We start from the raw sequence: 18197 nt of genomic DNA on the forward strand, positions 1-18197 counted from the left end.
ACCCAAAGCCTGCTAGCATTCTAGAATGTGGTGATTTTGACCTCTGACAAAAAAATAACAGAACTCATTTCAGCCAATCGGAAACCAAACTTTTCATTTCTCATGGAATAGTATAATAGACTCTAAATCATGTTAAGTGTGGGTTGAGAAAGACATAGTGGGATTGAAACTGAAGCAGTCTGTTGTTAACTTTGCTTTGGCTTCTAACAAGAAGGCTTTAGATTCAGAAGGTGTCCTGCATTGGTCTTCCACTGGACGCAGTGAGAGGAGTGAGAGTCCTCCAGCCTCTAGCTAGAAACTCGCAGACCACGCAAGAGATGGAGAAAAGAGAACTAAAGGTAGGGAAAAGAAAAAAAAAACACAAAACTTGCCATACTCTCCTTAGAGATTTCCACTGGTAATATATGTCTGTAAGCCTTGGGAGCCACATGTACATTGAAACATTTTTCAGCAAACATCCTCAAAGTTGAGAGCCAAGAGGAGATAAGGAGATAACCTCAGCTGTTCACATACAAACATGGACACCTTCAGTGGGTTTGGAGCTTGGACCTTTCAGTCCCCTTCATCCCTGAGTTTGAAAAATACTGTACTTGACAACATCTGTTTTATAACTCAGCACTAAGTATAATTTTTTTTAAACTCAGAAAATTGATATTGGAATCTTTAGTCCAGTTCCATAAGATTCTGAAATAAATCTTTGCAACTGTGAATCCATTTCAAAGACATGAACCTCATCCACAGAGAGAAAAGATAGCTAAAAAAGAAGAAAACCTCTATTGCCCTTTATAATCCTATAGAATCTATATCTGAATAAATCAGATGGAGCTCAAATGCCACCACACCCCTGTATGTTCCTCATTTAAATGGACACACTAGCTGCCTTCATTACCATAATATACACCTGTTTTTTAAAAAAAACTTTTTATTTTGTATTGGGGTATAACCAATTCACAAATGTTGTGAGTTTCAGGTAACTAGCACAGGGACTCGGTCATGCATATACATGTATCCATTCTCCCCCAAACTTCCGTCCCATCCAGGCTACCACGTAACATTGAGCAGAGTTCCTTGTGCTAGACGGTAGGTCCTTGTTGGCTATCTGTTTTAAATATAGCAGTATGTACATCTCCAACCCAAACTCCTTAATTATCCCTTCCTCCTGTCCTTTTCCCCCAATAAGTTCATTCTCTAAGTCTTTGAGCCTCTTTTTTTGTTTTGTAAGTAAGTCCATTTGAATATACATCTGTATTTTGATTTTTGATTTTTTTAATACTATAAATTACTATCAGATCACAGTACTGTCAACATTTAAGATTGGATCAGGTGGTAGGTTGTTGGATGAGTCAACGCTATAAACTGCTACTCTCATGCTTTTTTTTAATCAAATCACATTTTACAGTACTCCTTATCAGGTCCTGATCTCACCACAGTTCACATCTTCCGTGATCCTCTTGAGCGGGCACACAGTAAAGACAGTCTTAGCAAGCCCCAGGGTCCAAAGAGACTTACGATCCTCAAGAGCGTAACACTGAAGTGGGTCCTCCCTCTCAAAACAGCTGCTAACAAAGGATATTTTTGAAGCTCCGTATAACCCAATGGAAAAACAAGTCTTTCAGATTCTTAAGGGCTCACTTTTCATCCTCCTCTCTGTGACTGTATTCTAGAGGCAGCAAAGAGAAGTTAGTGCCAAGGAGACTGTTCTTCCTCCTGCTGCTTTTTTCTCTTTTAAAGACAGAAACATATTCAGCCTCAAACACAAAAGCTGCCTGGGGCCTAAAGATCTGTTTATTTTGCAGCTTATAAAGAGCAGGAGACCCGCAGTATTCTCTCTGACCAGAGTCCAAGTGTTCTTGGGCTCTGCAAAAGGCCCCGGGGCCGTCCTGTAAGTGAGCTGGGAAAAGCAGAAGCAGCCCCCTTAGCTGGGGAAAGCTAGCTTTTCGGGGCCTGAGGGGACAGTACCCCTCGACCTCAGCTCTGGTTAATGTGCTCCACCACCCCTGCAAAAGTACAGTCAAGGGACTGGAGAGCTAGTCTGTTAGGGCACAAGACCTCACTCAGGCTGATCCTGAAACCCAGGTGCCAACCGCTGCTGGATGATGACAGAAAAGGCCATGCCTTTCTAAGGCTCTTCCTCGGGCACTCTTACCCCTGTATCATACTACGGGCGAGATGGCACCTGTACCATGGTGTTGCTAGGCCCCTGGTGCCCAGCAGATGTTGGCCTGTGGGGAAGCAGAGCCTCCCTTATCTCTGGGGAGTCTTCCTGTTAATCACAGTAACAGATCTGGGAAGAAAAGGGCTTTTTGATTTGGCTGGTGATTGCTATTGTTCCCTAAGTAAATGAGCCAAAGTTAATTGCACCTGTGAGCTGTAAAACCCTAAGCCAAAAGCAGTGGGCTGGTAAGCTAGCTCATTCCTACAGAACCTCAGCCATTTTTCCTCCACCTCTGGCTGCAGCTAAGCTAGCCAGAGCCCTGTCAGTGGTCCGAGGAGCCGCCCTCCTCAGTCCTGATGGTTCCCAGGACCTTGATCAAACCCTGGCTCTCACTTCAGCCCTGGTCACTTTCCCCAAAATCAAACTTTCTCTAGAAATGGCATGGCCCCATTGTTAGAAGTTTGCATGGTTCTCAGGAAATTAGTCATTAGCGCCCCACAAGGCTCTGGTCCATATGTTCATTTATCTACCAACCTTCAGTTCTTTCTCCTTTATCTCCTGATGATTTTAGCTCCTGTTTCACTGTTATTCTCCTGTCTTAATTCTTGGAGATTTCCACCTACCTACACCTTCCAACACCCCACTTCCATCTCACTTCTCATTTCCTTGGACTTCACTTCTCCAATATCGTTGCCCTCCCCCCACCTCAGCTATTCACTTCCAAAGTCACAACCTTGTCTTTATCTTTTCTCCGGCCTTTACTTCCTGGCTTTCAGACCCCTTGAACTTCCAATCCATAGAACTTTGCCCTGTCCTTCATCTCCATTTTTCACCCTTCTTGAGGTTCATTCTCCTTCTTACTCAATTTAAATTCCATGGCCAATCATTATAATCATGCCCATGTATAATTACTATTCTCCCTTGCCCTTCTCTCAGTCTGATTAATCACCATCCTGGGTAAATTCAACTCCCCATCTGCTCTAGTTTGCACTCATGTAGCTGTACAAGGTCAGCAAAACACACACACACACACACCCAACTTCACTTTAAATTCATGACTACCAGTCTCAAGTGAGCCCTTCCTTACTACTGCTGGGCATTTATACTAAGCATCCCTAGTTCATCCACTCCCCCAGTGTCACAAACTGTTTCATATCCCCTCATTCCATCAGTTCCCCTCACTCTCACATCTCAGCTGATTCTTTGCCTCCTACTTCCCTGAGAAAAGTGAAGCAATCAGAAAAGAACATCCACAGATTCCCATCACCTCATCTGTCCACTAGCCATCTACCCACTTACCTGCATCTGTATCTACACGTCGCGCCTTCCCACTTGTTCCCAGAGACCAACTCTTCTTCTCTTCCTGAAGCCAGTCCCTCCCCTGTGCTCACTTGCTCAAGAACATGACCTCAGCAGTTAATTCTCCCCTTTCTCACATCAACTATTACTTTCTACTGTTTCATTTCCATCAATATACAAACATTCTCCCATCTTAAAAAAACAAAACAAAACATTTTCTTTGCCCTCACCTCCCCTTTCAGTTTCTGTCCTATTTCCTGGTTCCCTTTTGATGCAAAACTTCCAGAGAGTTGCCTGTACTTGCCGATCCAATTTCTCGTCTCTTGTTCTCTTAAACTTACTTCAAATAGGTTTCTATTCTCACCACTCCACAAATATATATATATTAAGGGACACCAATCACCTCCTCCTTGATAAATCCAGTCATCAGTGCTCAGTCCTTGCTTTCTTGATTTTTCAGATTTTGATCTAATCACAGTTGACCATCCCCTCTTCCTGAATCATTTGCACTTGGTTTCCAGGATTCTAAACTCTGGATCTTCCTCCTGCCTCAGTCGTTGTGCTTGCCAAATCTTTTTGTTTATTCTTCTCTCCAACATTTCACTTTGGATGTCTTAGTCCTCTTCTATATGAAATTCCTTCCTAGTGATTTCATCCAGTCACACAGCATTAAATGCCATTTATATACCAGCAAACCTTAAATTTCTATCTTCATCCCATACATCGCTCCTGAAATTCAAACTCATATCCCCAACTCCTGACTCAGCATTTCATCTTGGGTGTCTACATTTCATACATGTCTACATGCCCCAAACTGAACTCCTGACCCTCCTCCCCAGAATCTTTACCCATATCTCCTGGACCCCCATCTCAATGGATGCCATCTCCATCTTTCAATTTGCTCAGGCCAAAAACCTCGAGTCATTTATGATTCTTCTCTTGTGTTCATGCCGTCCATCTAACATACTAGGAAGCTTTTGACTCTACTGGCAAACTATATCCAGAAGGTGACTGTTTTCCACCACTTCCTCTGCTATCACTGTGGTTTGCGGCACCATCATATCCCCTGCTTGGATTAATATCAGAGCCTCCTCTAATGCTTTCTGCTTCTACTCTTGCCCCACAGCATCCAGAATGAGCCTAGTCTCCCACATTCCCTCTCTGGCCTCCTCTTCTGCTCTCCTCATTCACTTCATTTCGGCCACTCCTGGCTATTCCCCAAACACATCATGCCGCCTTCTGCCTCTGCAGCGGCTCCTCCCTCTGCCTGGAATGCTCTTCCCCTGAGACCGTGGATAATTCCCTCACTTCCTTCCAAACCTTTGGTTAAATGTTACCTTTTCTGTGAGACCTACCCAGACCCCCTTATTGAATTCCATTGCTACTTTTTCCTTTTTTGCTCAATAGCATTTATTACCTTCTGCTTATGTTTATCATGTCTCCTCTTGCTAGAATGTATGCTTCACTAGGTCAAGGAACTTTGTCTGTTTTACTCCTATGTAGGTGTATCTCAGGCAGACAGAACAAGCGGTATCTGTCATATAGATAGTGTTCAGTATCTGTTGAATGAATACATTTCTAAGGTTAAACATCATAAAATGTGAATGGTAGAAGTGAACAGAGGTGGGCCTAGGTGGACAATAAATGTTTTAATAAATAGATATTGGGGGAAGAGAATAAGGGATAAAGAGGGACTTGATAAAGCATTAAAAGCAACAGCCTACCAGTTAGCCCTGGATGCATTTCAAGACTTACATTGAATTTCATTATAAAAAGGAGTATCAATAACTTCCACAAGATGGCACTATGTCCCAGGCCTGTTTTCCTGCATTCGAAGTTTGAAATATTGTAAAACTGTGTGACTGGTGCCCTCTGCTGGCTTGCTTTTGTTTTTGTTTTTTGACTTTGAGCCTTTGGTTTAAAGATGTAAGTGATGGGCTCTATAGACTTCCTTGAACATGCTGTGTGAATTCTTAAATCCGTAATTTAAGCCAGCTGCCCAAAAGCACACTCAAAAGTTTATACTGGCACAGCATACAGGCATAACACTGGTACCAGTTTGATTGCCACAGAGAACCACTGTGGTGTGGGGACACTCAGATCCACGCACAGCATTCTAGCTACATACCAGTCACGCATCACACCACAAAATCCAGCACACCTGCTGCCCTGTGGCTCTACCTCTCCTTGGTCCTTCCATCTCGACTACAATCCCTGGTACCATTTTGGAAGGATGGGCAAAACTGCCTTCCCATCCCTCTACCCTTGCTCTAGCTTGCCATCCTCCCACCTTACTTATAACTTACGGTAACAAGAAACAGAGCTGCGAGAAAGGAGTACAGCTTCTTATATAAATATTTGACAGGTTGGGCTTAATTGGAGGATAACTACAAGGATTTTTATTCCAATGCTACTCTTCCCTTCTGCCCCCCACTACCCACCCACATACACACACCATAATTAATATTCCCTGGAAAGTTAAATCATTAATATCCTACTTGGACCCTTTCAGTGTGGTATAAATTTAGAAGGCTGATTAGACTACATACTTAAGTGATGAGTAACTTTCTCAGGAATTATCACATTAGGGCCTGTTGGTCATTAAGCAGGCCAGCACCCCTGTGCCAGCAGCAGCCCAAAGAAGCTGCCATATATGAGCTCATCACCCTTCAGGTAGCAATGCCTAAGGGCTTGGGATTTCTGAACATGTCCTTACAAGACATTTATAGCTTTTTTATTTGCACTCCCCGCCCCCCAAATTTTTGGATCCCATCTATATCCCTGGCTTGTGAAACTTTTTGGACTTACATGTAGAACGTTTATAAAATTTTTTGTCTTAAATTTTGTGTTCAAAGGTGTCTCTCCTATAAGGGCTCCCCCAGTGGTTCTGTAGCAAAGAATCCACCTAACAATACAAGAGACATGGCAGGAGACGCAGGGTCAGGAAGATCCCCTGGAGAAGGAAATGGCAACCCACTCCAGTATTCTCACCTGGAAAATCCCATGGACAGAGAGGAGCCTGGTGGGCTACAGTCCATAGGGTCGCAAAAGAGTTGGACATGACTTAAGAGACTAAACAACAAAAACCCTCCTATATAAGGCATGAACATTCACTTTCGTCACTAACAGTTGGCAATGACTGGATCTCTTTTAAGCCTTTCTTGGAGGCTGTGGTGGTTCTATTCTCTAATCTGGTTTCATAGGCCAGCCTCCTTTCCCTCAGATTCCTACCATTTTGGTTATTCCAGTTATCCTTCTGTGATCCTTTTCTAATTGCACTATAGCCTGGTTGTGAGGCCACCGACTCTATACAAAGAATTCCAAACACAAAAGTGCTGGATTCTGTTTATATCTCAATAACCTCCTCGATAATGCCCAGAATTCTGAGCCAGTGTCCTCCAGATACTACATATGGAACTAAGCAGTTCGCTTGGGTGTACCACCTCAGGCACCTCGAACTTAAAATGTCCCATTCTTATCTATTTCCAAACCTGTTCTCACTTCTGTTTTCTTACGGTATAGTTATTAGAAACACAAACATCCACTCAAGGCGGAAGCCCTCCCAGTCATCCTCTTTCCCTTCTACCTTCCAACATGAATTCACCAAGTTCTAAAAATCTCTCGTCAGAACCCTCACCTCCTTTGCCCACTGTCACCACCCTTAGTCTAGACTCTCATTTTTCACTATTGCCACAAATGCTCCCCATGCTCAGCCTCTGTAATTCAGCATGAACACTGCTATTAGAATTTCACACACCATGAAGTGTTAGGTGTGAATCCTAGATCCCTTTTTTTTTTAAACAAAAAACTTATTTTCATTGGAAGATAACTGCTTTACAACATCGTGTTGGTTTCTACCACACATCAGCATTAATCAGCCGTAGATGGACATATGTCCCCTCCCCCTTGCATCTCCCTCTCACCTCAGGTGGGAAGCCTATATTCCTTTCCAAAAGCTCCTTCACTTGCCATTGACTCCAAGATCCAATAATTCAACATACTCACCACTCTCAGACCTCAACTTCTCTGCCCGCAGCCCATCTATTCTGCACTCCCCTCCACTGCCAAGAGGTATCAAGCCCTGTGCGCCTGGACATATACTCATCCTTCTACCCACAGATACCTCTTTTCTATCTGAATTGAATCTGCTGCCCCACCCTGTACCCTAATAGCCAACCCACGACACCCCATCCCCTGCCACCTCCCCTCTGAACTACAGCCACAAGACTGAACAGGATCAGGCCTTGGGTAATTTCAAATATTAGACAGTATGACAGCTGAACATGACAGCACAGGCACGTCAATTCACCCCACTGAGGAAGTATTCTTCAGAGTGATTCAAATCTGTGGAACTTTCTGCTCACCAACACGATGCAGTTGCTATGTGAGTTCCCTCAAGTTGATCATCAGAAACCCATTCAGATAAGGAAAATATATTAAGACATAAAAAAAAGTTTTTTTTACTTGATGTTTGGCAGAAACCAACACAATATTGTAAAGCAATTATCAAAAGTAAATTTAAAAACAATTTATACAACTCTTATTACATTCCACCACTATCCCCTATCTTGTTTCTGATGTGGACTATATAACAATCATGAGCCAATTCTGGTCAGTCAAGGCATGCAGAGTAGTGGTTACCTTGTTTGGACAGGGTATGCTCTCCCAGTTTTCCAGCTGCCATTAGTCACACGAAGCATGCCAGCTCCACTTGCTCAGCCCAGGTATTGCTGACCTGGGCTAAAGGCCTTTGCCACTTTGTCTCCCAAACCATTTTTTTGCTTGCTGAAATCCCAACCTACCCTCCAGGACTAAAGCTCAAGTGCTGTCTCCTCTAAAAAACATTTCATTACTCCAGCTCTCTTTGCCCTCCAGCCTCTTTGAATTCCCCCAACATTCTGCTTGTGTATTATGATACATCATACTCCTCTTGAAGTTAGTTAGTGGCATACAGGCTTCATTAAGAACTAAGTGGAAATTCTGAGTCAAGGTTAAGTGATCAATTCTGTGATCTTCGGCAACAAAACTGGACATATTATCCAGGGTTCTAGCATTTGAGCTGTAGATAAATAACAGAGCCTGCATTTGGTATACTGAGAAAGGTCGAGAGAAGTGACTTTACATGCACACACATACACAAATTCTCACTCTCCATGTCCCTACTGTATGCCTTCTGCTTACAGAAAAATCATGAGACAGCTTGATGTGTTGTTATTTTTTTAATAAATAGAAACCACACCACTTCATTTGTTACAGAGAAGAATTAGAGGCAATAATTCGAGGGCCCCACAAAGCTTTTTCATCTATACAATAACAGAAAGGATAATCACCTTCACCACCCAAGCCTTTTGTTAACATTTTCTTTTGATCTCTGATCTCCCACCCACATCAGCGTGCCACTTCCAGAATGAACTCTGCCTTCAAATCTTCTACTAGTTGGAAGGCTGATCTATCAGCTTGTCTTAGTAACAGAATGGAGGTCCCCAACTCAACTGAGGAACCTGGACAAATCTTCTTTGATTTCAGCCTCATCCCAAGGCCCATGAATGTTTTCTTTAAAAAGCTGCAGGCGAATGAGGTAGAAAGGACAGAGACATGAGATGGAAATCAGCAGAAGGGCAAAGAGTATGGCTCCCACAGCACTGATGGACAGCAGGCCTCCTAAGGCTGAGAATGCAAAGAGCAGCGTGACCCCCACATAGCTGCGGGGTGTACATGCCTTCAGTTTCTTCTGTAACATGGGCCACAGGGCAAAAATCTGGATGGCAAACGTCACCATGATGAAGGCATGGAGGGATCGGGGCAGGCGGGAGGCAAGGCAGACAGAAGCAAAGATGGCCATGTTCAAGGACAGTGTGCTGGATACAATGGCAGCATTGGCACCATAGTCAAAGAAGATGAGGTGACCTAACAGCATGAAGACTGCCATGGCATAGATGGTGTCAGTGCTGACAGACTCTGTCAGGGTCTTCAGCACCGGCGAAAAGCCATAGGTGAAAGTAATGAAGACTAGGGCACTCTTCAAGTCAGCCCACCGGGTCCGCCCACTCTTCTTCCGTCCTTCACCTCCGTCAATGAAATCAAACAAAACATAGCCAATCAGTGAAGAAGCCAGGCCGGTCCCAAAAAGCCACTGAGGGGCCAGAAGACCCTCATCCATATACCACCAGATAACCACAAAGACACAGACACTGCACAGCTGCTGTATCACCACACTGGACTCAAACACCACAGCCCAATATTGGTATTTCCGGGCATAGATGTTTTTCCGGAGCTCTTCAAGGAACCTCCGATCCACGTAGTTATCAGGAAAGGGCTGTCGCTCATACAAGACCTTCTGCCACCTGACCTCTTTGGTGTTAGCTACAGGCTGGGCACACATTATCCTTTCGCTCAAACTCAGGCGACTTCAATCTCCCTTGCAGAAGTCCATGTGGTTCTCGTTCTTTATAAAGTTTTGAAGTAAGACTTCTCTGGAAATTCCATGCTGAGTTGTGGTTTATATTGTATTGACCTTCCCTTGCTTTCAAAGGCAGCGACCCAGGCTAGGCCTACAGTAGATGAGTTTGTTCTCTGAGGCAGGACAATGCAGCTAAGTTCCTACAAAAAGAGAGACTATGAATCTATGAAAGGTCAAGGGTAGGACTTAGCTAAAATCATATCAACTTGGTTCGTTAGAAGCCTGAACAAAATATACGTGGTAACCATCTTATACTATAGATATGAAAACTTCATTTCAGATTTTACAGTGTAATTCGTTTTCAGCTGTTGCTTATCCAGTGCCTACTATGTCCTGAGCCTTTGAAGCTTCTTCCATTTAATCTCCACAACCTTGCAAGTTAGTGTCAGTCCCACTGTATCTAGTAAAACAGCTGAGATTCAAACAGTGGTAAATAGTGGAGCCAGATTCAAACCAAAGTTCGGCCCAAAAGCCTGTACCTCTAAACCAGTTCTTAACTCAGGGGTTCACACACCCCTGAGGTCTATCGATGATCTCCAAGACCATTCAAAACCCTCCCTGTTAATGCATATTTGTTGCTGTGATTTATGCAAATTTCTAGGACTAGAATCCAAGTTTTTATTGGGTTCTCAAAGGCATCTGTTACTTAAAAAAAGTAGAAAAGAAGCAAGTTACCGGTCTATAAGGAAAGGTAAACCTCACAATACGGAAAGATACGAGCTCTATGGTTTGTTTAACCAAAAGCAAAGATTCAAGATTCTTAATCCCTTAATTGAGCTTAACATCCTTTAAAGAGCTATCATCCTACTCATTAACGGCGAAACTCGGGAGGATCGAAGATAATGATCCCCTTTCCACAAAGGGAAAACTAAGAGTCAAAAATACCAAGGTCATCCAGCAAGACTGAGAAGAAAATTCTTATTGCCCGACCTTATTTCTTCCAAGGAAACCACGGTAGGGTCCGAGGCGCCGAAAAGGGCAACGTCCACCCAAAGGGTGGGGGACAGGGCCGGGTGGGGTGTCCCCGGGGGCGCCCCACTCCCCCTCCTGGGCCTCCCCCGCCCGCCGCCGCCGCCGCCGCCGCCGCCGCCCTTCACCCGCATCGGGCCTGCGGGAGATGGCGGAGGAGGCCCGGAAACACTGACTCCCAATCGGAACCCACCTGCCCGCGAGTTCCTAGGGGTGCGCGGCCGGGGAAGGGCGGCCGCCCGCCTCCTTCCCCATCCGGGGCGCCGGGGTCGTGTCGATGGCTGAGCACTTCCGGGGCCGCCACAACCTCCGCGGCTAGAGCGCCCTTCCTCAGCCGGTGAGGCCGCGATGTCGCTGCTGCCTCCTCCTGGCCACTTAAGAGGAACTTCCAGTTCCTCTCCCAGGAGGAATGCTCTGAGCCAGGAAAGCTGATCTTCAACAGCGAGACCCGGAATGTGGCATCGGAAGGGCAAGGGAGAGAAGCCAGGCTGGAAGAAGAAAGGTTATAAGGGCGACTTGATTGAGCTCCTGTTGTGAAGTCAAGCCCTCAGCTAGGGACATCCCATGCATCCGTGCATCCACTGGACACATACTCAATAAATATCTACAGGTATCATGCACTGTTTCAGGTGCTAGTGATACAGCAGTGAACAGAAGAGACAAGAATTCCTCCCCTCACAGAGATTTCTGTCTTGTGCATTGACCTGTAAAGAAACGACGTCCTCCTCCTTTCATGGAAGACAAACTGAGGCTCAGAGAGGTTGTGATTTGTCCAAGGCCACACACTTGGAAAGTGGATTAACCTAGATTAACATCCAATTGTCTACCGCTTGGAGGTGCAGTATTTTCCTCTGCCTCCTGGAAGGGGTGAGGGTGGAGGGCCCTGTGACTGAAAACAGCCAGACACTTGGAATGGGAGGCTGCTAACATTCACCTGAGGTTGTGGAAATATAAGAGGACGCATAAACAGATGGGAGTAATGAAGAAGCAGAGGGAGATAGTAAGACACAAGATGTAATCGACACATAAATCAGAAAACCTAAATCCACTTACTAGCTGTGTGACTCTGGAGAAGGCAATGGCACCCCACTCCAGTACTCTTGCCTGGAAAATCCCATGGACGGAGGAGCCTGGTGGGCTGCAGTCCATGGGGTCGCTGAGGGTCAGACACGACTGAGCGACTTCACTTTCACTTTTCACTTTCATGCATTGGAGAAGGAAACGGCAACCCACTCCAGTGTTCTTGCCTGGAGAATACCAGGGATGGGAGAGCCTGGTGGGCTGCCGCCTATGGGGTCCCACAGAGTCAGACACCACTGAAGCGACTTAGCAGCAGCAGCAGCAGCTGTTCAGTTCAGTTCAGTGACTCAGCAAATCACACTGACTAAATTTGATTTCTTCATCTGTAAATGGAGATAACACTATTTCCTCTTGGCTACTTAATGGGAGAGTCAATGGGGTCAAACATGAAACATAAAAAGTGTGAAGTGCTGACTGATGTATAGCTGCTGTTAGCCTACTTTCATCATCCTAATGATGGAAATGGCCAAGTGAAATACCTTCTGCAAAATGATCTCTTTCCATTTTTTCCTCTAGGTGTCTGTTCCAAGATTTCACAAGATTCCCTGGTTTAGTGAGGCCAGCTTCATGAACAAGCCATTAGTGCTCAGCCTCCCCAAAAGGTAACAGCCCAACCACTGAGAGCAAAGATTTCAAGCAAGGTCTCATGGAAGATGATTTCTTAAGGATTAGGGACAACCATCTGAGGGGCATAGCTGGACGGTTAAGAGGCTAAGTCAAGTGCTTAAAAATCAGAAAGGAGAACTTGCCCAGCAATCCAGTGGTTAAGACTATGCCTTCCAATGAAGGGGGTGCATGTTGGATCCCTGGTTGGGGAACTGAGATCCCATATGCCCCAGGGTGCCACCAAATTTTTTTTTTTTAATTAACAACAACAAAATGGAAAGGGCCATGGTTTTTAACCCAAAAGTGAGCCCTGAGAATTGGCCTGGCTGGAGGCGATAAGACCTCAACTAACTTCCTTCTGTTCCACTACCACTTAGCAATACAAGAAAATTTTGCCCATGGACACTGCCTTTCAAAACAATTCCATCCTCTTCATCATCTTACCCTGTCTCCCTGCTTTAATTTGAACTTTTAAAATTTTAACCATCAAAAGTCTAGAATCAAAAATTCTTATCTTCATAGAGTAGCAACTTCCTGTATTTTAACTTTGAGACAATCTCATCCAATCTCACCAGTCCTGCCCTTTCAAACAAATGCCTGTGGAACATGTGTCTATCCTTTAAAATTGGGGGATTTCGTGTATAGGGAGTTGCCACTTGAAATAACTGAGTTCACTCATTCCTCCCCCATTTCTAATCCCCGGGTATGATCCCCAGGTCTTATACTCTCCTCTGAAAGGGGAAATAAAAGGAAGGGTGAGTGGGAAAACCCAGGGAAGACTGGGAGAGGGCAGGCCAGGAGCTAAGTTTATAGGTACATTATAGGTGAGAAATCGGCTCCCTTGGCATGTAAGGTCATTTGCTGGAAAGATAATACTCTCTGAAAAGAGCCTTTCCTCCTTTTGGTAACTGTCATGTACTCTCCTGTCCATGGATAAATGACTCTGTATGAGAAATATTTCCTCCACATCCCATTTCAATAACATACACCTTCGCTTCGTCCGCTGCCCTTCTTAGAAACCACATTCTCAGTAAGCAGCTAGACAGTTTTGTATATTCTCAGAAGCACCTGTAAAGTGCTTGTTGTTCGGGGTTTGTTTTTTTTTTTTCTCCTAACTTGGAATATATCTAAACTCTAGCTAATGTCTTAAAATAAAGCAGGCAATCTAAGATTGAATAAACCCAAAGGCTTGTTGACTAAATAAAAACACCAGTGACTTAGTTCTTAAGAGCTGTTAGCAGTTCAAGGATCAGCATGAGTAATGACAATTTAGCACCTTTTAATTGGGGACAGGGTACAAACTCACATGGCAGCGATAGTCAGATGGTCAGCATACATGAGTAGAGCTGGCCGAAGGGAACTGTAATGAAGGGAGATCACCTCCCTTCAGGAGAGGAATGGTCAGCCTCTACCCTGGTCAATGCTGCCTGCAGGTATGTGACCCTGTCTATATTTCCAACGGTAGCAGAAATGTGGATTTCCATGTGAAATGGGTAGTGTCTGACATCTAACTAGGGTAACATCCCGCTATCCCATCCCACCCCACACCTCTTAGACCTACCACTGCAGCCATGAGCAAAGCATCCCGGTGCATGGCTCTCTCACCCCCAGCTCCCTTTTGCCTTGATTGTACAAGCCTTTGGTGGGAGGTAGGAAGGGAGCACTGGAGTAGGCAATGGCAACCCACTCCAGTATTCTTGCCTGGAAAATCCCATGGACAGAGGAGCCTGGCAGGCTACAGTCCATGAGCTTGCCAAGAGTTGGACATGACTGAGTGGCTGAGCAAGCCCACAGGGAGCAGGGTTGTGAAAAAGGCAGACCAAGAACACAACTGGGCACTCTCACGCCCTGTTCAGTTTCACAGACGAGTCCTGGGGTGTCCTGGGGCCAGCCAGTTGGGGAGAGAAGGAGTAGTTTTTCCATGCAGTCAGCCATGCTTGAGCCAGTTGCAAAGAGAAATAAGTTGACATGGTACAGAGCTCTGCCCATGTCTGTTCTGGGAGGATTTCTCAACACCTCTGAAGAGAAATGGTGCTTACCTACCTCACAAGAACTCTAAGATGACTAGATAGCACCTGTGAGGTGCCCTGACCTTCAGAAGGACAAGATAGGAATGGAAAGTCTTTTGAAAGGATTCTCCAAGTCTCAACAGTTCCTAAGAATTGGAAACCCCTTCTCTGGCCATAGCTCGGAGTTCCAAACTGTTTATTTCTGGAAAAAACCCTTTTCTAGGAACTTGGTTGGGAAGTTCTGAATGTGCTTTAAGTATTACTGAGCTTTGGACAAGCAGTTCCAACACAGAACAGTCTGAAAAAGAGAAAGGAAACTTCAGTGAAATGTACTCAGAGCACCCCTAAATGCAAGTTCTGGATACACACCTGCAGGCTTGGAGGAGGTGAGACCCAGTTCTGAGGGTCACTGCCCACAGACCCCTTCCTACCAGGAGGTGTCTCTCTCAGGTCAGCCTGACTGTGCTGAAGCCACATCCATCATTTGTCTCAAAAGCCCTCACGTCACACTGTGGTCCTGTTTAACATTCTTGGGCACCAAAGCAGTTTTACAGGGGCCTCTGATCTCTCCTGGTCAGCATTTGGGTATTAAGTTCAAGGCGAGCTGTTCACACGTCAAAGACAGAGGTGGTAAAGGAGCTGGATGAGACCCACTTCCCCACTATCCCAGAGCATGGTGGGAGAAATAAAACAATAAATGCCTCATGAACACCATGTGCACGACTTTGTTATAAATGAACAATGGACAATGAAATCTTTCCTTATAAACGAGGAGAGGTGTTCTTGGCAGAACTACCAGCATTCCACACAATTTTCCATTTCTCGGAGGCCAGGGAAGGCCCAGAGCTGCACACACAGGCTGCTTACGAGGCCCAGGCCCCCTGCACACCTTGGCTTCTTACAGTGTACTTAAACAACCCACAGGGGCCAGCAGGGTGGGTCACCCTGGGAAGAGAACTCTTGTTATTGCTGTAGCATCTCTGCCTCACCTTCTGCCTGGAACGAAGGAATGTTCCAGAGGAAGAGTATAATTGGAGGGAGATGTTCCATGGTAGGAAATGGGTGGATCATTTTAGAGTACAGGGACAGAAGCTCCAAGAAAGCAGGCCAGGCAGGAAAGGACTGCTCTTGTTAAATATCAGTGGCTTGTGTGCAGACCTTGCCAAGAAGGAGCTCTGGGGTACATGTCACCCATTATCTTTCTGCTTTTCTCAACAGTTTTTTTCTAGCTTTGTTTGTACACCGTCCACTGTCTCTGACAACCTACAACTGGCATTGGTTAGTTCAAAAAGGGTGAACTTCTCTGGTGGTGCAGTGGTAAGAATCTGCCTGCCAATGCAGGTGTTCCATCCCTGGTCTGGGAAGATTCCACATGCCACAGGGCCAACTAAAGTCTATGTGTCACAACTACTGAGCTCACGTGCTGCAGCTACTGAAACCCATGTGCCTAGAGCCTTGCTCCAGAACAAGAGAAGCCACCTCAATAAGAAGCCCACACGCCACAAGGAGGAGTAGCCCCCCTCGCCGCAACCTGAGAAAGCTGGCACAAAAGCAACGAAGATCCAGTGCAGCCAAAAATAATTTTAAAAAATTTTAACATTAAAAAAAAAGGAAAACCTAAAGGGCCAGAGAAGCCAGAGTGACTAAAGAGGAGAAATCTTATGGCAGCCCCAAAATGGCCGGGGCCCTCCAGGTTCAGGGTGAGGAGCAACAACTTGGGTGTCCCCCAGGTTTTCTCTGAAGTGCCCAAGGGCCTGACACCTCACACGGGGCACCTCGGTTCTAACTTGCTCTTGTTTTGCCTTCTCAGATATCCTCATTCCTCTGCCACTTTTCTGGTTGCATCCAAGAAGGATATGAATTTGCCAATTTTGTTCCAAGTTCCAGATATCTTATCTAAGGTACCCAATTATTTTTTAATCGAAAAGAAACCCGAGGCTATAAATAGTTCCAGGATGACAGAATATGAATACAAAGGGTATCATATCTCCCTAACACAGCCCTGAGTCTGGATCATCCTCAGTGTTCAGCAGAGATCTGTTAAATGAAGTGAGTGAACAATGCCTGCCCCTTGCCCATCCTGTCCTGAGTATCTTAAGGCTCCCATGCACTAGAACTAAGAATAAAGGCATCAGGTTACAATCATCAAAAAGGGAACCCCCCCAACACACACACCAAAAAAAAAATTTTTTTTTTTCATATTGAAGGGTCTTCCATGAGACCTTCAGGGACTGCTTCTCAGCCTGTGCCCAGAACCAGTCCGCTTTTCTGGAGTCTCTAACCCCTTCCCCCCACCACCATGAAGCCCTCTGTCTCCAACCTAAGACCCCCTAAACCCAGGGAATTTCACATTAAGAACTCCACACCTCTCCTTCACCTCGAGGAAACCTGCCACGACTGGCTGCTGGGGGACACTGCGGGGCGGGGGTTCCCATATGAGGGGTGCTGGTGCAGCGAGCACCCGCCCCAGGTGGAGAAAGAGCATTCCGGGGGATGTGGGCAGTGTCTCCACCTGAAAAATCCCAAGTCACACTCCCAGGGCTGCTAAAGGCGGCACGCCAAGCGCTTGGCACGGTGCCCTTGGGTCAGGGGATGAACGCTTCCAGGGCCCTCGCGTTATGTGGTTGAAAGAGATGAGTGAGTCAGATGCCACCCACACAAATGGGTGGGTGGACGGGCCAAGAACCTAACCGCGGACTCAGAGCAAAGTCCTGGAGAGGAGGTGGGGGGAAAGGTCACCTGCGGCCTGGGGGAGGGGCGAGGGAAGGATGCGAGAAGCAGCGGCACCTGCACCGGATCTGGAAGATATTATTTCCACCTGAGGAGGAAGGGCCGGGGGTGGGGGTGGCCAAGACTTGGAGCCTGGGCTTGCCGCTAGAGCATACAGGAATCCCGCCGGCAGGAGTGCGGGCTCGGGGTGGGAGGGACCCAAGGAGGCGGGTGGACCCCGCCCGGGCACGAAGGGGACGTTCCAGGTCTACAAGCACGGGAGTGGCGGGGTCAGGGCTGTGCTTGAGAGTCAAGCACGAATCCCCCGAACACCTTAGGCTGGACAGGCAAGTAGGTAAGAAAGGGACGGAGGGGCCTGAGCGGAGACGGCGTTGCTCCCTTGTTTGCTGCAGTGCCAGCAAGAAGCCTTCCAGTCACTCAGTCTCTGCAGTTCTTCCCTAGACAGGCTTTCCGCTGCCACCGAGCGCCTCCTCTTCGCGGGTTTGCCCTGGTTCTCAGCGCACCGTGCCATCCTAGGCGCTAAGGCTCTAAGGAGGGGGAGGAAAGCATCATGAGAGAGAGGCCTGGTTTAGGATTTCACGGCTGCAATACTCTTATGTGGCCACTAGATGGAAGCCAAGAGCAACAGCTCCCGCGGCCTGCCCTGCAGGCTGAGCCTGGGAGGCTGGTCTCTGAGCAGACCCGGGAGGTCACAAGTCCATCGCTCCTGCTGCGACAGGAGACTCAGGTACTTCACCCACACCTTCACCCCCACCTTGTCAGAGACTGACCCTCCACCAGTGAGCGTGTGCGTGCGCGGGTGTGTAGGCCAAGCAGGTGTAGGGGAGGCAAAATTTTATCTTTGCCGTCTTAGGGTTTGGGGCTGAACTAGAGATTTAAAGGGACAGAT

General features: G+C 46.3%; 2 protein-coding genes across 6 annotated transcripts in view; one reads left to right on the forward strand and one right to left on the reverse strand.

Annotated features, from left to right (window-relative positions):
• Nucleotides 1-98: 98 nt before the first annotated feature.
• Nucleotides 99-18197, forward strand: part of C16H1orf105 (chromosome 16 C1orf105 homolog) — a 33053-nt gene continuing 14954 nt past the window's right edge. Inside the window, exons 1-3 of one of the 4 annotated variants that reach the window (XM_061382641.1) lie at nt 99-338; nt 12480-12565; nt 16389-16479. In XM_061382641.1, the coding sequence (XP_061238625.1) occupies nt 318-338; nt 12480-12565; nt 16389-16479 (198 nt within the window). In that variant the 5' untranslated portion in view covers nt 99-317. Of the gene's footprint in view, nt 339-11311; nt 11720-12479; nt 12566-16388; nt 16480-16503; nt 18036-18197 lie in introns of those variants that run through there. The other 3 variants (XM_061382643.1, XM_061382644.1, XM_061382642.1) reach the window with 3 other exon arrangements.
• Nucleotides 8659-11210, reverse strand: PIGC (phosphatidylinositol glycan anchor biosynthesis class C). 2 transcript variants are annotated; one of them, XM_061382638.1, is made up of 2 exons: nt 11077-11210; nt 8659-10054 (listed from the first exon to the last, which is right to left on the reverse strand). In XM_061382638.1, the coding sequence occupies exon 2, from the start codon at nt 9834-9836 to the stop codon at nt 8943-8945; it is 894 nt and encodes a 297-aa protein (XP_061238622.1). In that variant the 5' UTR covers nt 9837-10054; nt 11077-11210; the 3' UTR covers nt 8659-8942. The 2 variants fall into 2 exon arrangements, with proteins under 2 accessions (XP_061238622.1, XP_061238623.1); XM_061382639.1 differs by lacking the exon at nt 11077-11210 and adding an exon at nt 10845-11028.

The sequence above is a fragment of the Bos javanicus genome, chromosome 16, assembly GCF_032452875.1.
Source record: "Bos javanicus breed banteng chromosome 16, ARS-OSU_banteng_1.0, whole genome shotgun sequence".
Lineage (NCBI taxonomy): Eukaryota > Metazoa > Chordata > Mammalia > Artiodactyla > Bovidae > Bos > Bos javanicus.